This window comes from Cyphellophora europaea (genome assembly GCF_000365145.1).
Source record: "Cyphellophora europaea CBS 101466 unplaced genomic scaffold supercont1.9, whole genome shotgun sequence".
NCBI classification, from domain to species: Eukaryota; Fungi; Ascomycota; class Eurotiomycetes; order Chaetothyriales; family Cyphellophoraceae; genus Cyphellophora; species Cyphellophora europaea.
In genome coordinates, this window is record NW_008481815.1 from 850,735 (window position 1) to 874,465 (window position 23,731).

The 23,731-nt window shown below is 54.7% G+C and overlaps 10 protein-coding genes across 10 annotated transcripts; 6 read left to right on the forward strand and 4 right to left on the reverse strand.

The window, feature by feature from the left end:
- Positions 1-310: 310 nt before the first annotated feature.
- On the reverse strand, positions 311-3,123 carry HMPREF1541_08780 (uncharacterized protein; the record flags this gene model as incomplete). Its single annotated transcript, XM_008723098.1, has 4 exons — positions 311-484; positions 536-1,191; positions 1,225-2,082; positions 2,250-3,123. The coding sequence occupies 4 exons, from the start codon at positions 3,121-3,123 to the stop codon at positions 311-313; spliced, it is 2,562 nt and encodes an 853-aa protein (XP_008721320.1).
- Positions 3,124-5,240: 2,117 nt separating this feature from the next.
- On the reverse strand, positions 5,241-6,864 carry HMPREF1541_08781 (uncharacterized protein; the record flags this gene model as incomplete). The annotated part of the gene is made up of 3 exons (XM_008723099.1): positions 5,241-5,324; positions 5,391-5,965; positions 6,012-6,864. The coding sequence occupies 3 exons, from the start codon at positions 6,862-6,864 to the stop codon at positions 5,241-5,243; spliced, it is 1,512 nt and encodes a 503-aa protein (XP_008721321.1).
- Positions 6,865-7,601: 737 nt separating this feature from the next.
- Positions 7,602-8,516, reverse strand: HMPREF1541_08782 (uncharacterized protein; the record flags this gene model as incomplete). The annotated part of the gene is made up of 1 exon (XM_008723100.1): positions 7,602-8,516. One exon carries the CDS (start codon positions 8,514-8,516, stop codon positions 7,602-7,604), a length of 915 nt encoding a protein of 304 aa, XP_008721322.1.
- Positions 8,517-9,792: 1,276 nt separating this feature from the next.
- On the forward strand, positions 9,793-12,542 carry HMPREF1541_08783 (uncharacterized protein; the record flags this gene model as incomplete). The annotated part of the gene is made up of 2 exons (XM_008723101.1): positions 9,793-12,306; positions 12,441-12,542. The coding sequence occupies 2 exons, from the start codon at positions 9,793-9,795 to the stop codon at positions 12,540-12,542; spliced, it is 2,616 nt and encodes an 871-aa protein (XP_008721323.1).
- A 275-nt stretch (positions 12,543-12,817) lies between these two features.
- HMPREF1541_08784 (ribosomal protein L27) lies at positions 12,818-13,603 on the reverse strand (the record flags this gene model as incomplete). Its single annotated transcript, XM_008723102.1, has 1 exon — positions 12,818-13,603. The coding sequence occupies one exon, from the start codon at positions 13,601-13,603 to the stop codon at positions 12,818-12,820; it is 786 nt and encodes a 261-aa protein (XP_008721324.1).
- Positions 13,604-13,869: 266 nt separating this feature from the next.
- On the forward strand, positions 13,870-14,331 carry HMPREF1541_08785 (uncharacterized protein; the record flags this gene model as incomplete). The annotated part of the gene is made up of 2 exons (XM_008723103.1): positions 13,870-14,038; positions 14,138-14,331. 2 exons carry the CDS (start codon positions 13,870-13,872, stop codon positions 14,329-14,331), a joined length of 363 nt encoding a protein of 120 aa, XP_008721325.1.
- Positions 14,332-15,002: 671 nt separating this feature from the next.
- HMPREF1541_08786 (uncharacterized protein) lies at positions 15,003-15,920 on the forward strand (the record flags this gene model as incomplete). The annotated part of the gene is made up of 1 exon (XM_008723104.1): positions 15,003-15,920. One exon carries the CDS (start codon positions 15,003-15,005, stop codon positions 15,918-15,920), a length of 918 nt encoding a protein of 305 aa, XP_008721326.1.
- Positions 15,921-16,632: 712 nt separating this feature from the next.
- HMPREF1541_08787 (uncharacterized protein) lies at positions 16,633-18,526 on the forward strand (the record flags this gene model as incomplete). The annotated part of the gene is made up of 5 exons (XM_008723105.1): positions 16,633-16,905; positions 16,954-17,236; positions 17,388-17,820; positions 17,923-18,324; positions 18,379-18,526. The coding sequence occupies 5 exons, from the start codon at positions 16,633-16,635 to the stop codon at positions 18,524-18,526; spliced, it is 1,539 nt and encodes a 512-aa protein (XP_008721327.1).
- A 1,547-nt stretch (positions 18,527-20,073) lies between these two features.
- Positions 20,074-21,081, forward strand: HMPREF1541_08788 (uncharacterized protein; the record flags this gene model as incomplete). The annotated part of the gene is made up of 1 exon (XM_008723106.1): positions 20,074-21,081. One exon carries the CDS (start codon positions 20,074-20,076, stop codon positions 21,079-21,081), a length of 1,008 nt encoding a protein of 335 aa, XP_008721328.1.
- Positions 21,082-22,484: 1,403 nt separating this feature from the next.
- On the forward strand, positions 22,485-23,234 carry HMPREF1541_08789 (uncharacterized protein; the record flags this gene model as incomplete). The annotated part of the gene is made up of 1 exon (XM_008723107.1): positions 22,485-23,234. The coding sequence occupies one exon, from the start codon at positions 22,485-22,487 to the stop codon at positions 23,232-23,234; it is 750 nt and encodes a 249-aa protein (XP_008721329.1).
- Positions 23,235-23,731: the final 497 nt, after the last annotated feature.

Sequence of the window (23,731 nt, forward strand, 5' to 3'; positions counted from 1 at the left end):
AGTCAAGACTTCAGTCAAGACTTCACTCAAGCTTTCTCAAGAAGTCAAGCGACAAGATGGGAGTAGGCATTTGGAGAAAACGAGCCTAGAGAGTCCACGATTGGGCCAATGCAGATCCCGCAACGAATACGGCGCTCATTACGGATATACGAAAGCGCCTCTGCCGCCTTTACCGAACGGATCTGCATTGATGGGGATGGGGCACAGCCGGACTGAGATCCCGCCCGAAGAAACTTATCTATGGGCTATAGTCTACTATGTGGCTCAGATGCTTCCCGGCGTCCGCATTCCACAGTTGGATACTGTCTCATCACGTCCTGAACAGCACGATGGTATCGGTGAAGCCAGCAACGTTGTCCACGGCAGTGGCGACGCTTTGGTTGTTGACGTTGACCATGCTCTGCACGCCAACCGTATTCAGACAATATACGGAGGTGGAACTCCCGCCCTCGACACTGAAGACCTTGTCCTGACACTCCGGGCTCTGCCTCAGGATTAGCGACAAGTTTTCTCAAGGTTGCGGGAAACAACTTACCGTTCCATCAGGCGTACAACCCAAAATGTTGTTGGCAAAGAAGCTGTACAGCCCAGCACCGTACACCAAAACGCCACTCCCATCCAAGATCCGCAACCCGAAGCCATCACAAGCGTTGCTGAACGATGAGTTCTGACCCGTATAGTTGAAGCCATTCGTGGAGTAGCAGTAGTCCGGAAAGGTAGGATCGTTCCACTGCGGCAGCGCCTCAAACGGCAGCGTCGCGGGCGGATTAGGCTGATAATAGGCAGTTTCGGTCTGGATTTCGCCCATGAAGACCTCTCGGACGCCCGCGAGCTGGTACTCGTACAGCACGTGGTGCTCGACGGACGTGCCCCACAGCCAAAGTGGCCCCGCCGCCTGGTCAATATACAAGCCTCGGCCGTTGAAGATGGTGATCTGTCGCAGCTCGCCATCCTCGATGTCATGGTCCGCGGTCCACAGCCACGTGGCGTCGAGCTGCAGGTTCGCCGCGCTGGAGGTGATGTGCATGGACATAAAGCCGGCGATACATTTCTCGGGGATGGGCGCAGGAGGAATGGCTGTGGTCGTGTCGACCGGGCAGTCGTTGATCAGTAGGTCGGAGCCCGCAAAGCCGCCAACGCGCACATGCACATCCCACAAGCCGGACGGCCCGCTGGCGGCGGACCCGAAGTCTGTCCAGTCTGAGGAACCGCTGGGCCCGGCACTGGCGAGGTTGTATTCGATGAAGATGGCGCCGGCAACGCCGCCACGGCCGGAGATCATGGTGTCTGTCCATTCGACAGTGCCGGTGTCGCCGGGTTTGCCGATTTGGATGAAGGGCTGAGGGTTGGATTTGTCGCTGAAGAAGGAGCCTGAGGCTAGGAGGATTGGGTACGCTTCGCCGACGATGCGAGCTCCGGCGGGGATGCTGATCGTAGATGTAAGGACATAGGTACCAGCATCGATGAACAGAATCTTGTTTTGTGAAACGGCAGTATCAACGGCGGCTTGGAAAACGGCTGTATCGTCGGTGGAGCCATCACCAGCTGCGCCTGCACTGCGGGTCGAGAGGACGGCAGAAGATGGAAGGCGACCGAAATCAGGCTTGGTTTTGCGATAGTATCTGCCGCCAGCCAGCAAAGAAGCGGGACGATTGTTGGGCTCGATAGCTCCCTCGATGTTGTTGGGGCCGTTGGGTGTGTAGGCATGGCCGGCCGCCCAGCCTGCAACGGTCAGAGCTCCGCTGGAGCCGGGCAGCACGGTGCCAGAGGGTCCCTGGACGACAGATGGCACGTTGTTGAACTGTACGTTTTCGATGACCAGAGAGTTTGCTGCAGGCGGCTGCGAGGAGTTGCTGCGGGCATACGCAACACCGATGGGCGTGTCTGTAAACGTCGAATCAAACACGAGATTGGAACCGACGCTCAACGAGTCAGGAGCGCCACTTGACATGTTCAGTCCGACGGAGCAATTGTTGATCGATAGATGGGAGTAGCTGAATCCCCAGTTCCAGATCTGATTGATTGCAGTAACTGCATTGAAGGCGGTAAGATTCGATACGGTGAACTGCTGGTTGCCCCAATCTATACGGTGTTAGCTTGGGCTCTAGGCCAAGGGAAAGAGATCTTGATTCAAGAAGCTCAGCCGCAGACTGAAGTCTGGACCCATCGATATGCAATGTTCTGGAGACATGTTCCAGGCGAGGGTAAGACTCACTGGGTCAAGTCAGCGAATGTTCAATTTCTGGAACACAGAGCTGGAAAATCATCTGCATCCAACGAATTAGCATACCTGAAAGCGTACAGGCCGCCATAGGCCACAAGGTCATTGATCATCCCTCCACTGCCTTCTGAGATGAACACGCCCTGATGTTGTGTACCAGAAGCTTCGCTCATCTTGAACACCAGATTCTGAAGCCTCGTTGCCTGTGCAGTAGGCCAGAATATGCCAGTCACTGCTTCCTGAGGTGGTACTGCCGTCATGTCAAGCACGAGATTGCGGATCTGTCTAAAGAAGGTATTGGTCGCACCAAATCCGCTCGAGTCGATCATGAAACCGGTAAAATTGGATGAAGCCTGGATCGTGGGCAAGCAGTTGGGGTTACCGATGATCTGGGTGTCATAGTAGTTGATGATACGCGATGAGATGAGATAGTTGCCGGCGGGAAAGTAGACCAGAGCAGGAGTAGTTGTCGAGCTGTTACAGGAGCCCGGACCACATCTGTTACCACTCGAGATAGCGAGATTGATGGCCGCTGTGTCGTCAGCAATGCCGTCTCCGACGGCGCCGTAGTCCTTCACATTCCGGAAAACTGTATACTCAGCATCATCCTGGAACGGTGCCTTGCCCTGATGCTGAATGTCCCCTAACCAGTAGGAGCAAGTGCCGTTTGTGCCATTGACTGACGGCGCAACAGGGTACGGTGGGCTAGTGGCGTTATAAAAAGGATGAGTGCTTTGCTGAGGGGGCTTGACTTGTCGTTCGACGATCTTCGGGGTGGCTGTGAGCCAAGGGGCATATGCGGAACTGGCCGAAGCAACAACGCTCTTCACCCACTCCGGCTGATGCTCAGCATCAATGCCATAAGCGAGCGAGGACAACGCAAGAAAAATGAATGGACGCATCTCAGGATGCTGTAACGAGCGACGTCTGTAAGGTAGGCGAAAAGCAGATGCGTGGGCTTACCGAGTCTCCTACGGAGTTGGGAGGGTATATACCCCGGATCATCATGGATCTTCCCATAAGCTTGACATGCTTATTACAAGATGCGCATGCACAAGGCACTACGGCTTCCTTCCTGTCGACTAGAGGATTGTAACGTCGATCGCAATCAGACAAGCCACATCCTTGAGGCATGTCGAGCCCCTTGAGCTCAATGGAGGATGCTCCGAAATTGCCACTAAACTGGACTGGGTACCAAGCGCCAACTTTCCATTCACGTCCTTCTCCAGGACCACTCACCGCGCACGGGCGAAGCTGCCTGGCCCCAGACTGCGACACGACCCAGCAAGCCAAGTGCATATACCCCCATTGGAGGATCGCGACCACCGCAAAGCGCAAGCGAAATGTGCTTGCGTTAGCCACTCTTCTCAACTTGCCCTGGATGAAATCCTTAGGACCGACGGGCACCTTAGTTTGCATGTAACAAACGACTGTGAGCGCGTCTCGCAATGTCACGTCATCTCTTAGCTGCGGCACAGAAACATGCTGTGGTGGCGAGAGCTCTGTATCCGGAGCAGCTGAGCCTCCCTCTGATTCCTCTCATACTGACTGGAGGTGCGTGGGAGCTTCTAGTGGGCGAATAAACACCACTTGGCTGTGCCATCTCGGTAAGAGTCAGTCAGAGACAAATTCTAGCAGCAGAATCAGCGTTAATTGAGAGAAGTGTTCTGGTGCAGAAAGTTTCTCGCCTGCAAGTTGAGGTGCGTGATCGTGGTCAGAAGCTGCGTACAGCATACGGCGCAGGCTTACGATCTGCAGAAGCATCCTCCAGCGAAGCACCTCACACGCACTATGAGCTTGACGCATCCTGGCTGCCACGGGATGTTCTGAGGTGCTTACCTTTTGACGGCATTCAGACTGGTTCCAGTGAGGAATACTGGAATGAGGTGGCAAGGCAGGCCCCGCGCAGTCCGGCTCGCCAGCAGCCTGATGGCCAAATACAACAAGTGCAGGAGCATAGACGTATGTATGCTGAGCAGCGGCACTCTGCTGAGGAACAGCAGGAACAAGAGATGAGTTATGCTGTGCCGGAGATACGGGCGTTTGAGGAGAACAACTCTCGTATTCGTCCGTGCACGTAGAGCGGAAGGGAATGCATTCGAAGTCTGAACGAGGCCTAGAGGTTTGCACTCAAGAATCTGTTTGGAATCAAACGTCCTTGAATTCTCCGAACGTTCTCGTAGTAAATCAACATCGTATTCCTCATATACCCACCTCACCTCGCCTGTATAGCCTCGCTCGACGCCACGTTCATGCCAAGCAAGACCTTGCACTCCTTTTCCACCCCCATCTTCCGCTCGAGCAAGGTTGAACAGCCGTCAGGTAGACCGCGCACCCCACTGTTTCTTCACCCGAGAAACTCGTATAGCCATACTCGGCATCCTTGGCGTCACCGAGAGATGTCCGTTATCTGGCGTCCATGGCGGGTGCAGACGCGGCATCTTTAGGAAAGCCGGGGGAGGGACTTTTATCACGCAATCACTCAGTTTCCAAGGACTGAGAATTCGAAAAATAGTTTCTGTCAATTGAGGGGGGTCGGGGGGAAGTAATGCGAGAGAGGAACTCTTAACAACCATCAACAAGAAGCGAAACCACCATACCACCCACCCACTTGACCACTTTTGCCCTCTTTTATTGTTCTTTTTTTTAGGCAAAGAAATACCTCCTTTTTCCCGGGCTGTGATCGATGGGGGCCCTTTCGAAAATGTATGTCTGTACAGGGCTGCTACCGGCCCGTGTAGTCTTTTCATCGCCTCGTCATTCTTTTGCTCTCCCTTTGCCTTTTCTTTGAAAAGTTGGTAATGGTGAATGGAAGGAGCTGAGCTCAACCGTTGCCCGCCCTCCCGTAGCGTCTAGAAAACTCCTTTCTTTAGATGCCGCCTCTCCCCCTTTCCCCCTATACTCTCCAGTGATATGCTCAATGCGAACGGAAAAACAAGAAGCAAAATAAAACCTTAGGCTTTGGCGTCGTCTGTCGTGAACATTCGTCAAGAAAACAAAAAAAGCTGTGGCTTCAGCTTCAAAATACTGTACCGTCGCTGATGATGCCAATGGGCGGCCCCTTGGTGATGGGTCGTGATACCTGGGCGATTTCGCGACCACTCTGCGGTGGGGGCGGTCGTCAGTTACGGGTTCGACATTTAAAGGAGGGTTTACTTTTTCTTCTTACCTTCCAGGTGCCAGCTTCCAACATCTGGGCCAGCGTCAGCCGGGCTCCGAGGCCCTTGTTGACCGCGGCAAGAAGCTCGTCCAGGAAACCAACGGTGACGGCTCGCAATTCCACCACGACATCGTCGCCTGGCTCGAACATGGGCACCACTTCCACGGCCTTGTTGGACGGGGTGACACGCTGGTAGGTCTCGAGACCTTTCTTGGCATCGGCGTCTTTGAGGGTGAGTAGTCCGGTGTCGACCAGCAGACCGCCGTTACGGTATTCAGGAAGGCCGGTCATGAGCTCGGCGCCCGCGAAATGTACATTGAGCAGTTTGGTCATGGGCACCATTAAGGAATAGCAAAGCCACTGCGTGAGTTTGTGGAATGGTACGATGTTCTCCCAAGCTTCTGCTGGAGGCGAGGTGGGCATGGTCGTGCAGTTCCAGGCGTCGCCGAGGGACACACCTCCGATCTTGGTACGGGTAGCGGGCCAGATGTCGGTAAGCCCGTCCATGAGGACGGACCAGAGGGTCGGCAGCGGCACGACAGGCACGGAAGCGGCTTGAGTTGTCGGGTGAGACATTAGATAATCTGGACAGGTTAGTACCGACAGATTGCGTATGATGAGGCTACATACCAATCATGTTCCCCGGCCTGCCCTCCGTGCCAAAGAGCTCGGGGTTCTGTAGTGCAGACGACAGGCGTATCAACAAGCCGGCTCGGCCCTCGAGGCCAGACATGGGGTTAGCATCCGACACTTGCATGCCCTTGGCCAGGGTTTCCACGGTGACATTCTTCAGCCCCGACGCGTCTACCTGGTGGGGTTGATTCTTGTCGCTGCTGAAATAGCCGGCTTTGAACATCTCCAAGCTTGCAACAGCCAAGCCTTCACTTCTCGAATACATCCTGCCAGATTCTTTAGACTTGTAGGACCAGGAAGTTCCAGCACCGGCATCCAAAAGAACGGAGACGAGGAAGAGGTCGATCAGTCGTCGTGTTCGCTCCTGGTTATCGATTGTGGTTGGCCAAGACTGGAGCAGTTGGGTCACGCGAGGTCGACCACCAACTTCGAAATGCTGCCATCTGCCATGAGGGGGGATGTTTGCATAGTCCCCGGCGTAGTCTCGTTTGATAATGGACATCACATAGTCGGCCGTCTCCTGGAACTTGGACATGTCAACGTTGAAGTGGTTCAGCGAATTCGACTTTGCCCTCATCAAGACAAGCCGCGAACGCTCCCGCACAGACTGGATACTCCGAAGGTAGGCGGCGGGTTTGGTGGCTGGATCTGGAGCGGGAGGAATCTCGACATTATTGGGGATGGTGGTGACCATCCTGGGCAGGTGGCCGTTGCTGCCGCTGTCGCTGACGAGCTTGGGCGATCTGATGGAATACTCGGACAGCTTATCGATGGTGACACTGGGGCGTATGGCAGCTTTGTCGTTGCGAGAGTCGTGCGAGCGAGAATCCTTCTTATGAAAGAGGCCCATAATGATAACGCTGGCGGAGGTGACCGAAAGTTGATGTTGTGCTGCCAATGCAAGGGACCGGAGCTATGCTGTTTAGGGGCCCGACAGAGCGGATCTCAGCGATCAGTGAGGGGCAGGGCAGCTGGAGATATGGCGGCCATGTGCAGACTTTTCTGACCTCGGGCTTGTAGCATGAATCGCGCAGGCAGAGAATCAAGTTGGGGGAGATGAGAACGTCAGGAGGAACGACGCTGCCTTCCGTGGGTTTGGATTTTGTTCTCCGTCGACACTGGCCTGCTTGGTTGGGTTCGCCCGGATTTTTCGTTTAGCTGGCGGATTGACACTTTGGAAATTAAATTTCTTGCAGCACACACGCACGCGCACGCTCGCCCCTGGTCGGGGTCCCTGGGCTCTACGGAGTACTGGGGAGCCCTGGTAGAGGCCAGTCGGGGGGCACCCGGCCGGTCAAACCTATTCTGGCTGCTGGCCACACTTAGGTGCATGCGATGCAACGCTAATCAACCGCCTAATCGACTATGCGCTCTAGGCTAACAGGCATGAAACCGTTCCGCCGGCCCTGCGAGTGGCCCGCGCTTGAGCTACGCCGCCAGACTTGGGCTGGGATGGCACCGAAGGTTCGCCCCCCTTCAATTAAAGCCTCGCCTCCTGGTCGCCTCCACAGATGGCGCCTCGGGCGTGTCGAACACGTGGTTCGATCGTGCACGCTGAATCTTGATAAACTTCGATACGAGCCATATCTAAATGTAGTCCGCCACTCCGTCTTTGTACTTTATCCAGCTTATCTCAGCCACCATGTAGGTCGTCTGAGGTAGCAAAGCCACTGCCTCGTCTGTCAAAGAGGCTTCATGGTCCGCCCTTGGTTCTGCGTATCCTTTCCACGACCATCTTCGCACCTCACCTGTGGGCAGAAGCGCGTCAAAGCTCCCAGAGATTGGGAACCTCCAGTACTTGGCCCTCGCTAGCACGGCTTCAAAGTCGTCCTTCAGATGTTCGGGGGCCTCCAACTCCAATCTGAACTTTTCCAAGCCCTCGATCTGACTGATTCGGCCACCCCAAGTCGTTTCGTCCATCTTAGATCGAAGGAAGGACATGTCTGGTTCTTGCGGTTGAGCGCTCATCATTTCTGGGAAACAGTAGCCTGGCAACCATGGGCAGAGTGCGAAGAACTGCGGACAGTAAGACCACATGTGCGGCGCAAATGCCGATGCTCTTGACGCTCGTACAACCAAGCTGACTTGCCCGGCGTGGAGGTCCGACACCAACGGCAGCTCATGAAGTTTGAGTGACTCGGTGTAAAGCCGGATTCGCCGCACCGCCGCTCTCTGTTCACGGTTCAGGCTCTCTTGCCACGCCAACATTTTGCCTGTGGCTCCCCTGCTGTTCGGTAGCAGACGATAAGGGCCTCCAGCCAGCCAAATTGTATGATCGGCAAGCGATACCGGCATAGCTCTCGTCTCTTGATATGCTCTCTTACAGGCTCGAAGGAAAAAGAGCTGAATCACCTGTGGGCACCGACGGTCTGGTCTGAAATAGAGGCGGTCGTGACCAAACGGCTGGAGCAGATCATCGTCTTCCTCGAGAGCATACTCAAAGATCCGGTTGCGGATCTCAATCGGTAGCTGGAAAAGGCCGCTATCCTCTTGGGCGAGCATGTTCGCGAAGTCGATTGTCGCTGTGAAACCACCTCTCCCCCTAGCAGGTGAATGGCCCTGCCAGCATTCCTTCATCAAGCTTAAGACCTCCGAGGCTGTTCCCACCGCCAGATCTGCTATGCTTCCAGTCGTGGATCCTATGTCTCGTTAGATTTGTGAGATGAAGTGACGGGTAGCACGCCCTTACGTTTTGTAGCCGCGTAGCAGTCCATGCGGCCTCTTTGAACAGCCTGGACGCAGTCATGGGTCGTCCAGAGTGCGTGTGTCAAGCAACAGACAAGGAGTGCGGGCTAGACGAGAGCAGGACTTATTTGTAAGCCCATGCTATGGTCGCAGCCCATGTACTTATGTCAGCCCAGACGGTTGTACATTCGTGGCATGTCCGTGCTGACTCGATATCACCAATGCCATGCTTGCAGCGCCGATGAGCGCCAGAGAAGTACAGAGCAGGCGACCTGCTTATGAGGCTCCCCAACTAAGCTAGTAACCGAGCGAGTGAAGATTACCTCTATCGGCTTTATTGGTGGCCTACATCGGTCAGCTTGCGCGTTGTGGGCCGGCAGGCAATGGCTCTCGAAGATGTCAGAGGTGGCAGATCCTTGAGACATAGCTAGTGGGAAAAATTCGAGTATACCTGGCCGGGAGCAGGCGGCAAGCCAACGTGAAAGAGGCGTGTAGCCTATGTGATAAATACAATGGAATACTGGATCCCGCCACGAATATGTAAGATGTCAGCTCAGATGCATGGGAGAGGACTTGACAGCAGGACAGGCTCTGCGAAGTTCGCTCCTAAGCATCAAGGATCGTGCATCGCTTTGTGTAGAAGTGCCTAATCTGGTATCGTGCACGATTTGAAGGACTTGAGTTCCATCGACAACATTGATGAACAGCTTCTTCAGTACAACACCGCAGTATAGGATCGTCATTGGCTGATAGACAGCAATGGTGCAGAACGACGCGCAGCTCAAGTTAGTAAAAGTGCCACTTTAGTTACGCTGTAGCCATGCGAAGTCATGCGAAGGTTGTGAAGATTCTCATGAAGTCTGACGCTATTGGGGGGATGTAGGGGTTGCGGAGAAAACGAGGCATTGAGTGCACCGCCACTATTCAATGGAGACTTCAGCCACATATGGCAGCGTCCCCGACCCCGGAGTACATACCACTGTCCGTGTTGTGAAACAGCGAACCCGCAACAACATCTACATGTTTCCCGGCCGCATGTTATGGTCAGCGTATAGCTCTTTATGAGAGCCTATAATCCCTCCTACCACGCACCATGGACGATCTTGCGGGCCTGGACTGGTCAAAAGGGTCCAGCAGCCAGAAGCCCGCCAATGCCAACTACACCTTGAACCCCTCGTTCTCAAGCTTGAAGCCTACTCCTCCCGTCTCCGGCCGTGCCTCGCCGCTGAACAATACGCCCTCCAATCCCCCATCGAAGTCAGCTACGCCAGCTAACGATAGCTTTGCCAACTTGGTCTCGTGGTCTGCAAGCCCGAATCCCTCCAACCTCTCCCTGCAGGAGCAGCAGAAACGTCTGGCGGAATTGAAGCTACAGCAACAGTCACAACAGAAGAGCCAGTATGCCAATGGAGATGATGCATTCTGGAATAACCTAGGAAGTGGGCGAAGCACTCCCGCAATTGAGTCTCACAAGAATGGGAAACCAGCACCTGCAGACGCGCCGCAAGACGTTGATGACTTCCTCGCCGCTTTCAACAGCTCGAGCGCGCAACAGCCCAAGCCTGCGCCCGCGTCCACTCCCGCGCCCGCCGCTCCTGCGCCACAGTCCTCACAATTCCCAGACGACGATGACGACCCATTCGGCCTGTCCGAGTTTCAGCAAAGGGAAGCAAGGAGGACACAGACGGTCGCGACCCTAGCAGAGGATGACGATGATGTGCTTGGACTACTCGGGAGACCCGTTGATCCATCCAAGCGGAAGCCAGATCTGGATGAGGAGCAGCAACCTGTAAAGCCGTCGAAAAACGCACATCCACAGGACAGGGCAGTTGCCGAACTGGTGGATATGGGATTTCCGGTAGATAAGGCTCGGCAGGCCCTCGAGACCACAGCATCGGGCATCGATATCCAAGCTGCCGTCAGCTCCTTGCTCAACGCTGCTCATCAACAGGCTAGGGAGAGCTCACAGAATCGAAACACCGGCAGGAACGGCCATACCGACGATGTCCCTCGTCGAGGAAGGGGAGGCCTGAAAACCTCACGACGGCATGTCGAGGATAACGAAAGCCCAGTCATGCAACGCAGAGGACAGCCCCAGGCTGAGAAGGATCCCAGTCAGATGGCAGCCGAGTTTGGTACCAACTTTTTCAAGACTGCCAACTCGCTTTGGAAGCAAGGAGCCAAAAAGATGCAGCAGGCTGTACAGGAGTTCAACTCCGATAGCGATACTGGCGGACAGCCTAAATGGATGAGGGAAGTCGAAAGCTCAAGCAGCCAAGCACACGCGAATGGCGGAGAGTCTGCTGGACGACAGAGGCGGCGAAGCTCCACGGGAAAGAGGAAAGAGCAGAGTGCTACAGATGAAGCGATGATGCTCGAAGCGCAAAGACCAACACCTCCACCGCGCGCAACAAAACGGAGACCTGAAGTTCCTGTTGACTCGAGTGCGGATACGTCCAGGGATCATTCTCCCGCTGTACCCTCTCGCCTACGAGAGTCGGCCTCTCCTCAACCTGCCTTCCTACGACAGCAGCAGGCAAGACCATCGCCTCAACCTGCTGTGTCAAGGACTGTACTCCAAAGACAAGCCAACGAAGAACAAGCTGCGCAAGCCTACGTCTCTTCAGCTCGACGGCGAAAGCCTGCTGTGCATCCCGCTGCTGTTGCGTCAGAGCCTGATCTTTTCGACACATCAAGCAAAGCGGCTCCTCCTCCCGGTCCAGCAATCTCGCGACCTGCACCACCCAAGGCCGCCCGGATTGCCACTCGGCCAGCTGCACCCAAACGCACAATCCCATCCATCCCACCGATGAGCCTAAAAGCTTCACATACAGCCCGAGAAGCTGGCAACACGCATTTCAAGCGGGGCGATTATTCATCAGCACATGACTCTTATAGCTCATCGCTCAAGCACTTACCCTCTGAACACCCCCTAACTCTCGTCCTTCTGACCAACCATGCCCTGACCGCCCTCAAAGTCGGCGAGCCAAAGATGGCCATCGCCGACTGCGACGTCGCCATCACCCTTATTGGCGTATCGAAAGGCGAATCCGAGACCGTTGACTTCCTCGATGGGTCACCCGCAAAGCCCATGCGCGACTACTACGGCAAGGCCCTCATGCGCAAAGCCGAAGCACTGGAGCAGATGGAACGGTGGGCCGACGCAGCAGTTATATGGAAGGAGGCAGTCGAAGGCGGTCATGGCGGTGCAGCCTCCATGCAAGGCCGTCTGCGGGCCGAGAAGGCAGCGAATCCACCTCCCAAGCCCAGCGCCAAACCTGCTGCGGCAATAGAAAAGAAGCCACCTCCACGTCGCCCCGCAGCGAAGCCATCAGGCGATTCTGCAGCCGTGTCACGCCTGCGCGCCGCTAATGCAGCCGCTGATAAGGCGGACGACGAGAAGTTTGCACTCTCCGACAGCGTGGATCTGAAAATCAACAACTGGCGGAACGGCAAGCAGGACAATCTACGGGCGCTGCTGGGGAGCCTGGACACGGTGCTGTGGCCCGAGGCGGGCTGGAAGAAGATCAGCATGGCGGACTTGGTGCTGCCGGGGAAGGTCAAGGTGCAGTACATGAAAGGTATTGCCAAGGTGCACCCTGATAAGGTGAGTCTTCTTCCTCTGCTTGATTTCGCCCGTGTAGTGTTTCTTCTTGCCTTGTGCATGGAGTGTGGATGCGCAGACGCGACGCAGTACGGGCTGGTAAGAACTGATGGCTGATTTATTTTCATGTTCTGCAGATTCCGACCGATGCCACAACGGAGCAGCGCATGATCAGCGCTGCCGTATTCGCCACCTTGAACGAGGCCTGGGATAAGTTCAAGACGTCAAATGGCCTGTAGGTCCTTCCCTGAGGGGTTGGACGAGTGTTGCACTTTGGCCAAAAAGAAGGGCCACCGCCGGCCAATGATAGATTACGCTAACCCATGAAGTCGTGCTCCTACTCTCTGATAGACGCTGGGAGGAGATAATGGTATCGTTTCGCTGTCTCTTGCTTGCTCTACTAGATGTACACACGGGATGAGTGGTAGCGCGCCGCTGCAACGACACATCGCCCTGCTTGGCTCCCGTCTAAGATGTTCAGCCCATAGCTTGTCCATCTTTGGCGGTCATTCACTCATTTCTTGCCCTTCTTCCCCTTACTACTCTGCTGGGCCCTCTTCTTACCCCCAACCGCCGCTCTAGCCATCTTCTTCTCCTTAAACTTCCTGGTCCTCTGCCTCCACGCATACCACCGATCCTTTCGCAGATATGGCCGCACCACTACCTCATTCTTCTCTGCATCCCTCGCCAATTGGATGTTGGCAATTCGATATCCATTGGTCCGCATTATCGGCGGATCCGTTGGTGTCGCTGGGCTAGGCTTCAGACCTTTTCCTTTGCCACCAGTGGGCTTGGAATTGCCCGTGACATGCGCCTCCAGGAAGTCTTCTGCGGCTTGCTGGCTTGCTGGCGCTCTCATTGGCACCGCCATCATGCCCACTCGCCGCCGTGTCGGTGCATTTGGAGGTGTAGGAAGCACGCTGGCTCTGCCCTCCTTGGCCAATGCCACACCGATGTATTTTCTTGTAGGGTGCAGACGTGGGTTACGGTAGTATCGTACATATCCTTCTTCCAAGGCATAGATGGTGTGGTCTCGACCCATGCCGACATTCTCGCCTGGATGCCATTTTGAACCGCGTTGCTTGAAGATGATATTTCCCGGCACGACGTGCTCCGTATTGGACTTTTTGGAACCTAGACGGCGACCAGCGGAATCCGTGGGACCGTTGGCGCGGCCTTGCGCGGCGTGCGAAGCGTGTCGAACTTGAATTGCTTTGCAGTTGCGGAGCGAGATGAAGGAGAGGGAGGTGGTGAGGCTGTCGATGCAGGGCCGGGCGACAGATAACCGTGGCTGTAACATATTGCAGGCGCGGTAGCCTCGTCCAAGGTCTGCTGCACTCGAAAGATGGTACAGGGGCGATGGCACAGGAGCTGGTCGTCTGATGCAAGATTCGTGGTCGAGCTTCAGAATCATGAAAGTCCGCAATCTGCGCTAACCGCTTTGGGAATGCATGGTGCGGTGGACAGGTTGCCCTTGCGCTTGCCAGTGTGGCCTGCACCACTATTCTCTTTGACACAACTAACGAGCCCTCATAAAACAATCGAAGCCCACTTCAGATCGTCAACATGTTCAATCGGATGTTGGTGGGTCTAATCCTGCTATTCGCGGGTGCAGTTCACGCTCAATTCCAGTTCTTCGACAACTTCTTCAGCGGTCACCAGGGGGGGCAGCAGGCGCAGCAACAGGGCAACTCTCCGAGTGATTCGAACTGGTACCAGCAGAATTGGGATCAAGGTCAGGCTCCCCTGACGGCTCTCGAAGAGCCAGCCGCCAACCCCAATCCATCCACTAAAATATGGTGTATCTGGACTCCCTGCTGACCGTTTACTATAGCCAAGTGCTCGAATTACCTCTGCCCTGACACGCTAGCATGTGTACACTTTCCGCATCACTGTCCCTGTCCGCACGCGGCAGTTGAAGAGAAGGTTGAGCTGGGTGACGGTGTTAAGGTTTGTGCGAGCAAGGGTGGCTTCAAGCAGGGTGAGACGAACAGGAAGATTGACCTTGCAAGGAAGGGGTTGCTCTGAGCGAAACAACTCTCTACTGAATCGTACGCCCTGTCCGTCCGAATGGCACAGTGTAGGAAATGCCAGACGTATCACACGCACTCACCAGATACGAGGTGAAGACACGAATAGGCTTGAAGGGAAGGCACATCCAAAACCAGCCGAACGGTATGGTCGCGACCCAAGCATAAATTCTACTACAACGAAGGCCACGATAATACACTGCGCAGGTGGACTCTCGGCGACGCAGTTGCATATCAAAGGACATCAACCTGGCTATTGCTGATTTTCCACTCGTTCTCAGGCTGCCTGGCAGTGGACGAGCCAGATGGCGGTCCGTGCTGTCTTGCTTGATCCGACGAACCGGACGATGAGGTCAAAAATAGCCGACTGCTCACCAAGACTGCGAATCAGTGTGCTGTCCCTCATCGTGCGCCGCGAAATGCAATATTAAAAACCCCAGACAATGCGCGTAAGAGGAATCAGCAAAGTGTGACCTCGATGCGTGACCGAGCTGAGCACAAAGACACAGCCGCACACGGCGGTGGCGGTCCTGGGCACAAAGGACCTGTCGGGTCGGAGTACACTCGACAATGAGTAGCCACGGGAGGTCTAGATTACGTTCTAGGCCTCAGGAGAAAGAAGTTGAAAAGCAGGCCGGTGCTGATGTATGTTAGCTATATGACCTGGTTATGTATCCGGCTGTTGGCCACCCATCCTACAAGTCAGACGGCGCGTCGGGATTGAAGGTCAAGATGCAAGCACGCTCGCTCGCAACCAGCAGCTTTGCTGCAAGGCTCTTCATCTTCCTGCTCTACGTCCTGGGAGCGACCGCTACCAGCGAACATGGACAGCAGCATCATCCTCGTCAATGGGGTGGCGGCCGAGGCGGTGGCGCATCGGGGCGGGGAGGCGCTTCCAACGTCGGTCAAAACGGTGGCGGCGGCTTCCGCCCTCAATTTGGCGGCCCCTATCGTCCAACTTGGTTCGGCCAGCTCCAGAAGCGCTTCGATGATGTTGCCATTGACGGAGACAAGGGCATCCATACCGTCGACTTTCTCGATGCAGCCCAATCCCTACCTGCATTCTTCAACCTTCTCAGCGCTGTCGGCTTTTATCCAGCGAGAAATGATAACAATGCCAACATTCAGAAGGTCCGCAACCGCTACAATAACGCTCCAGGCGATTCCAGAACGTTGCAATCGCTGGTCCGCAATGAGAAGAGCGACGGCGTGGCTTATTCTGGGTCTGCAGCCGAGGCGCTGCTGTGGTTGACTCGCACCCTCGAATTCACCGCGCAATCCCTGCGCAAGGATTTGAACGACAACAAGAACATTGCACCTGACGACCCAAACCCGAAGAAACCATTATCTGAAGCTTTCCAAAAGACGTACCCAGGCACTCTGCAGAAGTATCATAACTCGTATCAGAAGTCGCTCTTTAGCGCTGCTTGGACTTTTGTTCCCAAACGCCAGGACTTCTACAGAAGATTGGCTGCCGATCAAACGAGCGAGGCTGCACTGGAAGACGCCGAGAAATGGGTCACCGCCTTGGAGAAGGTAGTGACGCTTCTCAAGGATTTCATGAACTCTCACGATTCCCGTTGGTGATTGTGTATGGTTGAGGGATTCGGATTCTTGTGGGAGCAGTTAACGACCTCAACTATTAGGGCAAAAGTGTTCAATTCTAAGTAAAGCAACGCTTTGAATGTATCCTCGGGCTTGGTTCTGCTACGGCATACATGTCCGATTCTTCTCTAGGAGATGTATGATGGAACACATTCTGGCCTTATACTGCAACATGAGGCTCAGCGTATATTTACTGTAGATTGAGTACCCCATTATCACTTGCCTCCCACTGCCCTCAATTACCCTTCCTGCGGCGGTGTCTCGTCACCGCCTCCCCATCCCCATTGCCCCAGGTATTCCCTCCGCGATTTGGAGTGCGGAGAAGACAAGTGCTTGGCCTTCGCCAAAACGTCTTGTCCTCCCGCCCATTCGCGTACACGTTATCGCAGCATTGCATGCTGATTGCTGCTTGGACATCTCGGCAATGAAAACTACCTTTCTCGCCGAGGTAGACTGTTCGCCATGGATCCGGCTCTCGGTAAAGCACAGCATGACTTTGTATGGTCCCGGTGCAGGCACCATTATATCTAATGCGGCTCAAGCTTCACACGAGATATCTACCTGGTCTCAGGGCTTGGATTGACTGCTGGCGAATGCTTTAAGCAACTATATCTTTGGCGCGAATACTCACCACCCCCAAAATGGCCCAGCTTGATGATGAGAAGCACTTGGATACCAGACATGTCGAGCGCGTATGTCAGCCGGAGCCCTCCTAAGGTTCGCAGCAGCTGACCCGCAGCAGAAGGCTTCCGACAATGAAAAGGAAGCACTACCTCACGGTGGCCGTGATGGCGGAATCGATGTCAGTCAAGTTCTCGAGCAGGACCAGACCGGTCCCGCCAGAGGGCCGCTTGAGAAAGATGACAAGGAGACTCGCCGCATCATGAGGAAGATCGATCTCAGACTGCTTCCGGTCCTAGCGGTTATATACGCCTTTGCGTTGATCGATCGAGTCAATCTGCCCAATGTAATGACTACATAGGCTGCATTTGTGGTCGTTGGCTAACTGATCCAGGCTCGCATCGCCGGCATGGACGAGGATCTTTCGCTATATGTCGGCGACCGCTACTCCATTGTCACGATGATGTTTTTCATTCCGTATATTATTTTTCAGTTCCCAGCCAATATCGTCATCAGAAAGCTAGGTGCCGCCCTTTGGCTGTCATCGCTGGTCATCTGCTGGGGAGGAGTCACCATCGGCATGGGCTTCACCACTCACTGGACGCAGCTTCTGGGCTGCAGAATCATCCTTGGGGTGTTAGAAGCTGGATACTTCCCCGGTTGTGTCTTTCTGCTCAGTAAGTGGATCTCACAAGCGTTCGACGAGCCTTGTCACCTTCCACTCACTTTCACCTCGACGTGATTCATGCGCAATAAGCTTGTCACTCTTGAATAACTGCAAATCCTGTTTGTCCTTCGTCTGAGCATAAGCTTATTGCACTATCGCAGGTTGCTGGTACGTCCGGTATGAAGTGCAGAAGCGTTTCTCGGCCTTCTACCTCTTGGCTCTCCTCGCTTCTGGCTTCAGCAATATTCTGGCGTATGGCCTGTCCGAGATGCGAGGCCTGGGCGGTCTGAATGGGTGGCAGTGGATATTCGCTATCGAAGGCGCAATCACCATCCTCCTCGGCGTCATGGGCTTTCTCTTCATCGTCGATTTCCCGGACAAAGCTACTCGACCGAATACCATAACCCGTCGTGCTTTTCTCACCGAGCATGAAGCCAGCATCGTTATCAACCGGATCCAGAGGGATCGTGGTGACGCTGTGGTCGACAAACTCACGTGGGAGGTCATCTTCCGCCATCTTCGTGATTGGAAGTTGTGGGAGTTTGCATGGCTATACTTCCTAAACAACGTTGTCACTTATTCTTTCGGCTATTTGTAAGTCGAGTCATTTTCTCAACCCCTCCTCATGAAATCGCATCAGTTACTGTCCCGACAGCATACCTTAGTTACTGATACGAGACGTTTTCATCTCTACAGCTTGCCCATTATCCTCAGAGGGGACATGGGCTACTCAGTGGCAATGAGCCAGGTGCTGTCGTTCCCGCCGTACGCCGTGGCCACCATCTGGATGTTCTCGACGGCTTGGGTCGCCGACCACTACCGCAAGCGTGGACTCATCATCATCTGGAACTGCGCCACAGCCGTGATCGGCGTGTGCATGATGGCATTCGTGGACGGCGCGGCAGCAAGATACGCAGGTGTCTTCCTTGGTGTGGCTGGCGCGAACAGCAACGTGCCGAGTCTCTTGAGCTATATGCACAACAACATCGTCGGACAGATGAAGAGAAGTATAGCTAGTGCCTTGCTCATCGGTGGTGGTGCGTGCGGTGGTATCGCGGCAGCCAACATATTTCGCCAGCAGGATGCGCCTCAATATCTGTGAGTCACTTACTGGGGTTCAGGAGAGGTCGATGCTAATGTGTATCCTGCCAGGCCAGCTATGTCTGTGGTCATCGCGACGCAGGCACTCACCATTTTGCATGTGCTAAAGAACTTTGTCGTGTACGCGAGGAAGAATCGCAAAGCAGATGCAGGGGAGATTGTGCTGGAGGGTCAGCAGGGCTTTAGACAAACTCTGTGAGCTAAGCCATTCTATCTGGCCAGAGAAGTGTACGGTAATGCATGCAGGGTGAGGCAAGGGCGTGCTGGGGAGGAAGCGAGCTCGAGCGAGGCAAGCCAAGGTAGAGGTAAGGTGAAAGCGAAGTATAGTTGTGATAGAAGTGATACCGGCCATAACGAAGGTACGGACAGGTACTTACCACAAACCGCCCGTAGAAGTCACGCTACGGTTGACCGTAGCTTCTCCACACGCTTGTACGTTTCCACTTCATCCACTTCTCGTGCTTGCTACTCCTTCAACACAACTATCTATATCAAGCTACATACACCTATTCTTATGCCTTATGTTGTCGAGTCATCGCCCATTACGCGCCATACGACGGACGGAGATACGAGTAGAGTCCGCCATGGAGAGACCTGAAACCAGCAATGCCTTGCTCCACGCGTACGGCCCCCAAGGTGCATTGGTCCAATTTTGTCAGCTAATCAAATTGCTTAGTCGACGGTCGTCTCTCAAACAATACTACTGCAGAGCGATGCTCGCGGATATCTGCGACCTTGACCGAACTACCAGCAGTTCACACGGTGCGGACTCGTCACCTGAGAACCATACGTTCGGCGCCATGGAGTGAAAGTAGTTATATCCCACTATGCTCTCGGACCCGATACTGTTGGTCGTCTGCGGGGCTGACCTGTGGTGGGTGTCCCCAAAAGTCGCCGAAAGCACGAAGCACATCAGCCCACAGATGTACCCACGCCAATCTCGCCTTGAACTTGGCATGCCTCACAAGGCAGGCGCATTGAAGGTCCAAGGCCGCCAGCCGCTGCGCCAACCTCTAGGTCAGAGTGCCTGAACGACTTGCTCCACTGACCTGGTGTTACCCGCAGATCGTTGAGAACTGCAACATGAGTCCCGTCCTCTCCTGCTTTGTGAAGAGCGTGCGACACTTGTGCCAACGCTCGTAGTACGACCAGGGTACCCTGTGCTGTTTTGCAGACTTCGTCGCTGAACGTCAATCGTTCGCTGAATCGGTTCTGCTGCGCTTCTTCGTTCCCCTCTATCACATCTCCGCATCTCTTCTGTGAAATTCACCTACCCGCCGACCCGTTGCTTTTTGGAAAGGATATTTGGCCTCAGCGACTTTGTTGCCGTGCCGCTGCATATTGGTGTGGTGCTGCACACGATGTTATCGCTATTTGGAGGGCTTCTTCTGGCTACAGTCGCGACGGGAACGGTACTACCGCGCCAGAGCCAGGGTATGTTCAATATTCTGCAATTTTATGTACGTTGCACTAACAAGAGCCTCAGATGGGTGTACGGACCAGACTATCAGAACAGACATAGGCCTCGAATTCGACGTTTCCTGCGAGTCAAACATCGCCGACTACGACATCAGGAACAGCAGAACATCCAACTTGACCGACTGTCTGAATACATGCGCAACTAGTGGGGCGGGTACTGACCAGAATCCCTGCCAGGCCGTTGCATATAACATAAATGATGGCAGATGCTACCAGAAGGACGGTAACGCCACCGCAGCAGATGTCAGTTTTTCAAACATCACAATCATGGCATTCGCACAGGATGTCTGGACTGACCGGGGTCAAAACTATGCGTGTACAAACGGTTCAATACAGACCGACAGCAATGGGTACCAATACCGGATATACTGCGGCTACAGACACAACGGCGACAACTACGATATCAATAAACGACCGGACTACCAACCATTCCATGCTGATACTTTGGACGATTGTCTAAACTACTGCTCTAGAGGTGGACCACTCTGCCGAGGCGTGCTGTACTCGGAAGGGTTGAGGACCGGGTATCGGAATTGCTACCCGAAGAGCGTGAATGGCTCCGATCCTTTCAAACTTGTGCCTGACCCCGGCACAACAACCGCCATTGGTATACTTTCGGTCAACAGCACCTGCACCAGCAGCTCATACACCGCGTCTGGGGGTGGAGTGTTCAATACCTCCTGCGATACCACTGGATCCGGCCCTGACATCAAAAAGGTCCATAGCGACAATTTTGAAGCATGTATCGACGAGTGTGCGAACTACAGGCCAGAAAATGGGGGTAACAGTTGCTTTGGCGTCTTGTACGAGCCAAGTGCGTCAGGGGGCTTCCAAAACTGCTACCTAAAATATGATCTTCAAAACCGCACGTCCGGTAACTTCAACTTGGCTGTTCTAGCTGAGGCAGGGAATGGAAACGGCGATGACGACTCGAGCAGCAACGCATGGATCGCTGGAGTCGTCGTGGGACCCGTAGTAGCCATCGCAGCGGCTGTTGGAGCATTCTTCTGGTGGCGGAGGAGACGAGCTGCTAAGACACAACCCAGCGAGGACAAGACCGAAGGCGAGCCTTTCCGGGATTTAGGGACACCACACGCGAGCAGTCCTTACTTGGATCAGGTTCCTCCCAAGTATGACGCCTCGAGCCAGCCACCGACCACTCCCTCTGCGACGTCGATGCCGACGCCGCCGGCGGCGGCAGAGCTCGGAACCGGTCCACGGCCTACGCAAGAGCTTCCTGCGAGGGAACAGCCCCGATTTGAGATGCAGGGTTGATGGAAGGCTGTATTATATGAACGAGGCGGCATTTTACTCGTTGGAAGCGGCCACCCGAATATAGAGCTTGGCGCAAGGGAGCTACGCTATGTTATGCCAATGTAATTGATATACCCTTCAACCTTTGCTTACCACCGACAATATCTGAGTCTCTGCCACATCACCCAACTAGTTCAGACCCAACGCCGGGTGTGTTGAGGGTGGCGATACTAACGATCGAGCTAGGCTATCCGAAGCACAGAATGAACAGGTGTTAAACCTACTGTCGAAGCTGACTTCACTAGCGGATGAAGACCTTGTGGACCTACACTTGAGCTACGATTGAGTCATGATAGGGCACCACGATCGAGGAATGGGTCACAGCACCATGCTGCTAGAGGTCTGGAACATGCTCTTGGAAGCGGAAAGCCGCATGTTCTACACGATATCAGAGAGTACGAATGACATCCTTTGTCCTTGGCCGTAATACTATCTACGGAGCGCGTTACGCGGGCCATGGCCAGTAAAGTTTGCATACCACAGTAGCTGGTACAGGAACAGTCATGACACTGGCTACGCACTGTAAGGAGCATGGCTTTCGGCGAATACACCAAGGGAGAGATCGATGTGGATCTGGTGAAGAGCACGTTGGTCTTGACGAGCGGTAATTCCAACGAGCAGAGCTATGCGATGGTCGATGGGCGTGCTGGCCTGGGCTAGATTTGATGCGGAGGGAACGGAGAGGTGGAAGCGGGAGCAGTATGGCGAGGCGGAGGCGTTCATCGTCAAAAAGACCAGGTAGTGGAAGCCTGGAGGCGAGTACGCCCGAGAGCATCGTAAAGCAGGTCGGCGAGAAGCCGTGGAACTTTATCTCCTAGCATGGCGAATATGACGACGCTGTAGTAGTTGTTACATAGCATCTTGGTGTAGACCGTCATATCCACAAGTCATAGGCCCCCCTGGCGCTGTAGCCTCGCTATCACGTGACCTTGCTGCGCGTTGTATGCTCAGGTCTTTGATGAACCTGTCTGGTTGGAAAGGTGTGTAGAATTGTGGCTAGGAAAGGTGCGCACTGCATGTTTGGAGGTGACGTTGCTCTCTAGACTTCTAGCCCCCGCGCAAAAGCCTTGGATGGCTATATGCCGAGAATGGATGGTGTCACTTGTTCACCTGGTGAAGAGCAATAATACGTGCGCACGGTGTATAGGCAAGCACAGCTGCCATTCACTCCTGGTGAAATTAGAGGCATTCACTTGCCTAGCCATGAGTGACGCCGCGACTGGCCGTGTGCATCTTCTTCCGCGCGCTTTAAGCGTTCTGAGCATGCTGCACAGAACATGTTCGATCGTTTGCTCCTGAGCTGAGGAAGTGGCACAGAAACAAAACTTCTTCCAGACATACGATCGTTGACTCGACACCACAAAATGTCTGACTCCGCCAAAGACAAGCTTCCTACCGCCACGGAGCCGAAGCCAGACAATGACCCAGCCTCGGTTACCACCCCTCCAGTCGACGGCCGCAAACCCACCGGGTCTCCTTCATCGCGCCGATCCACCCTTCCCAGAAAAAGCAGCAGCCCCCGTCCCTGGGCCGAGCTCGACCGTCAGAAATCAGCGCACGACATCGTCATCTACGAAGCCCTCAACCAGCAGCGCCTCGCCAGCCTCGACATCACCAGAAAGCCCGGCGTCCCCGTGCAGCTCCAGATCCGCGTCAACATCCTGGTCAACAGCAAACCCGTATACGACACCGCCGAGTCCGACAAGACCTTGTTTCCTCAGGTCCATCGCCGCACCGCCACCGACTTCCGCGACTACTCCACCCTCACCGCCTTCCTCGAGAACGAAGCCCGCCAGCTGTGGGAGACCGCGAAACGCCTGGTTGATGACGACGATGACCACCCCAATGCCACTGCCAGCTTGACTGTCAATCCAGCTTTGCACCACGACAAGCAATGGCGCGGCGGCGACCTCGCATTCAGCAGCCACCGCGTGATGCTGAAGCTCGAGGAGGACCAGCATGTGGCGGAGCTGACGGTCGGTCGTACGGTGATTCACGGGGATGAGGCGGACGGGCTTAAGCGGCAGACTTATGTGGGCTGGTATTGGCGGAATGTGGAGAGGGGGAGGAGGGAGGAGTGTTTGGTCGAGTATACCATCGATCTCGCTGTCTAGGGTTGGTGATGAGGTATGGGGGCTGCGGTTGGAGCAGGCTGCGGGAGGGAGTCATGCGAGTTGTCGCTGGATGGGGGAGGGGGATGAGGCAACACTGGTTGCTCTACACAGTGTGAGCTCGATTGACAGGTGGGATTAGGCTGGGGGGTTGATAACGGCAACGGACGATTGCCTTCTGTGTTCCTGGGAGTCCTTAGTAACTTATCCAATTCCATTGACGATAGGAACGTGCACTGTTCGAACAGTTTTTCTAGATCTCATGTCAGCGCCTCGGGCGCGGGCCCTACGCTCCCGCCTGTTGGCCAGCAAGTACTGTGATCGTCATTTCTAAATCCTTTGCGCAACGATCGTGGCCGGCCATAATACAAGACGCCAGCTCATCACAGCAAGAGAGCTCTTGAATTGGGAGCAACGAGGGCCTGTCATGTTGAGAAAGAGCAACGCGGAAACGACCTCGTAAGCTTCTGCAAGGGCTCGCGTTCGCAACCGAGCCAACT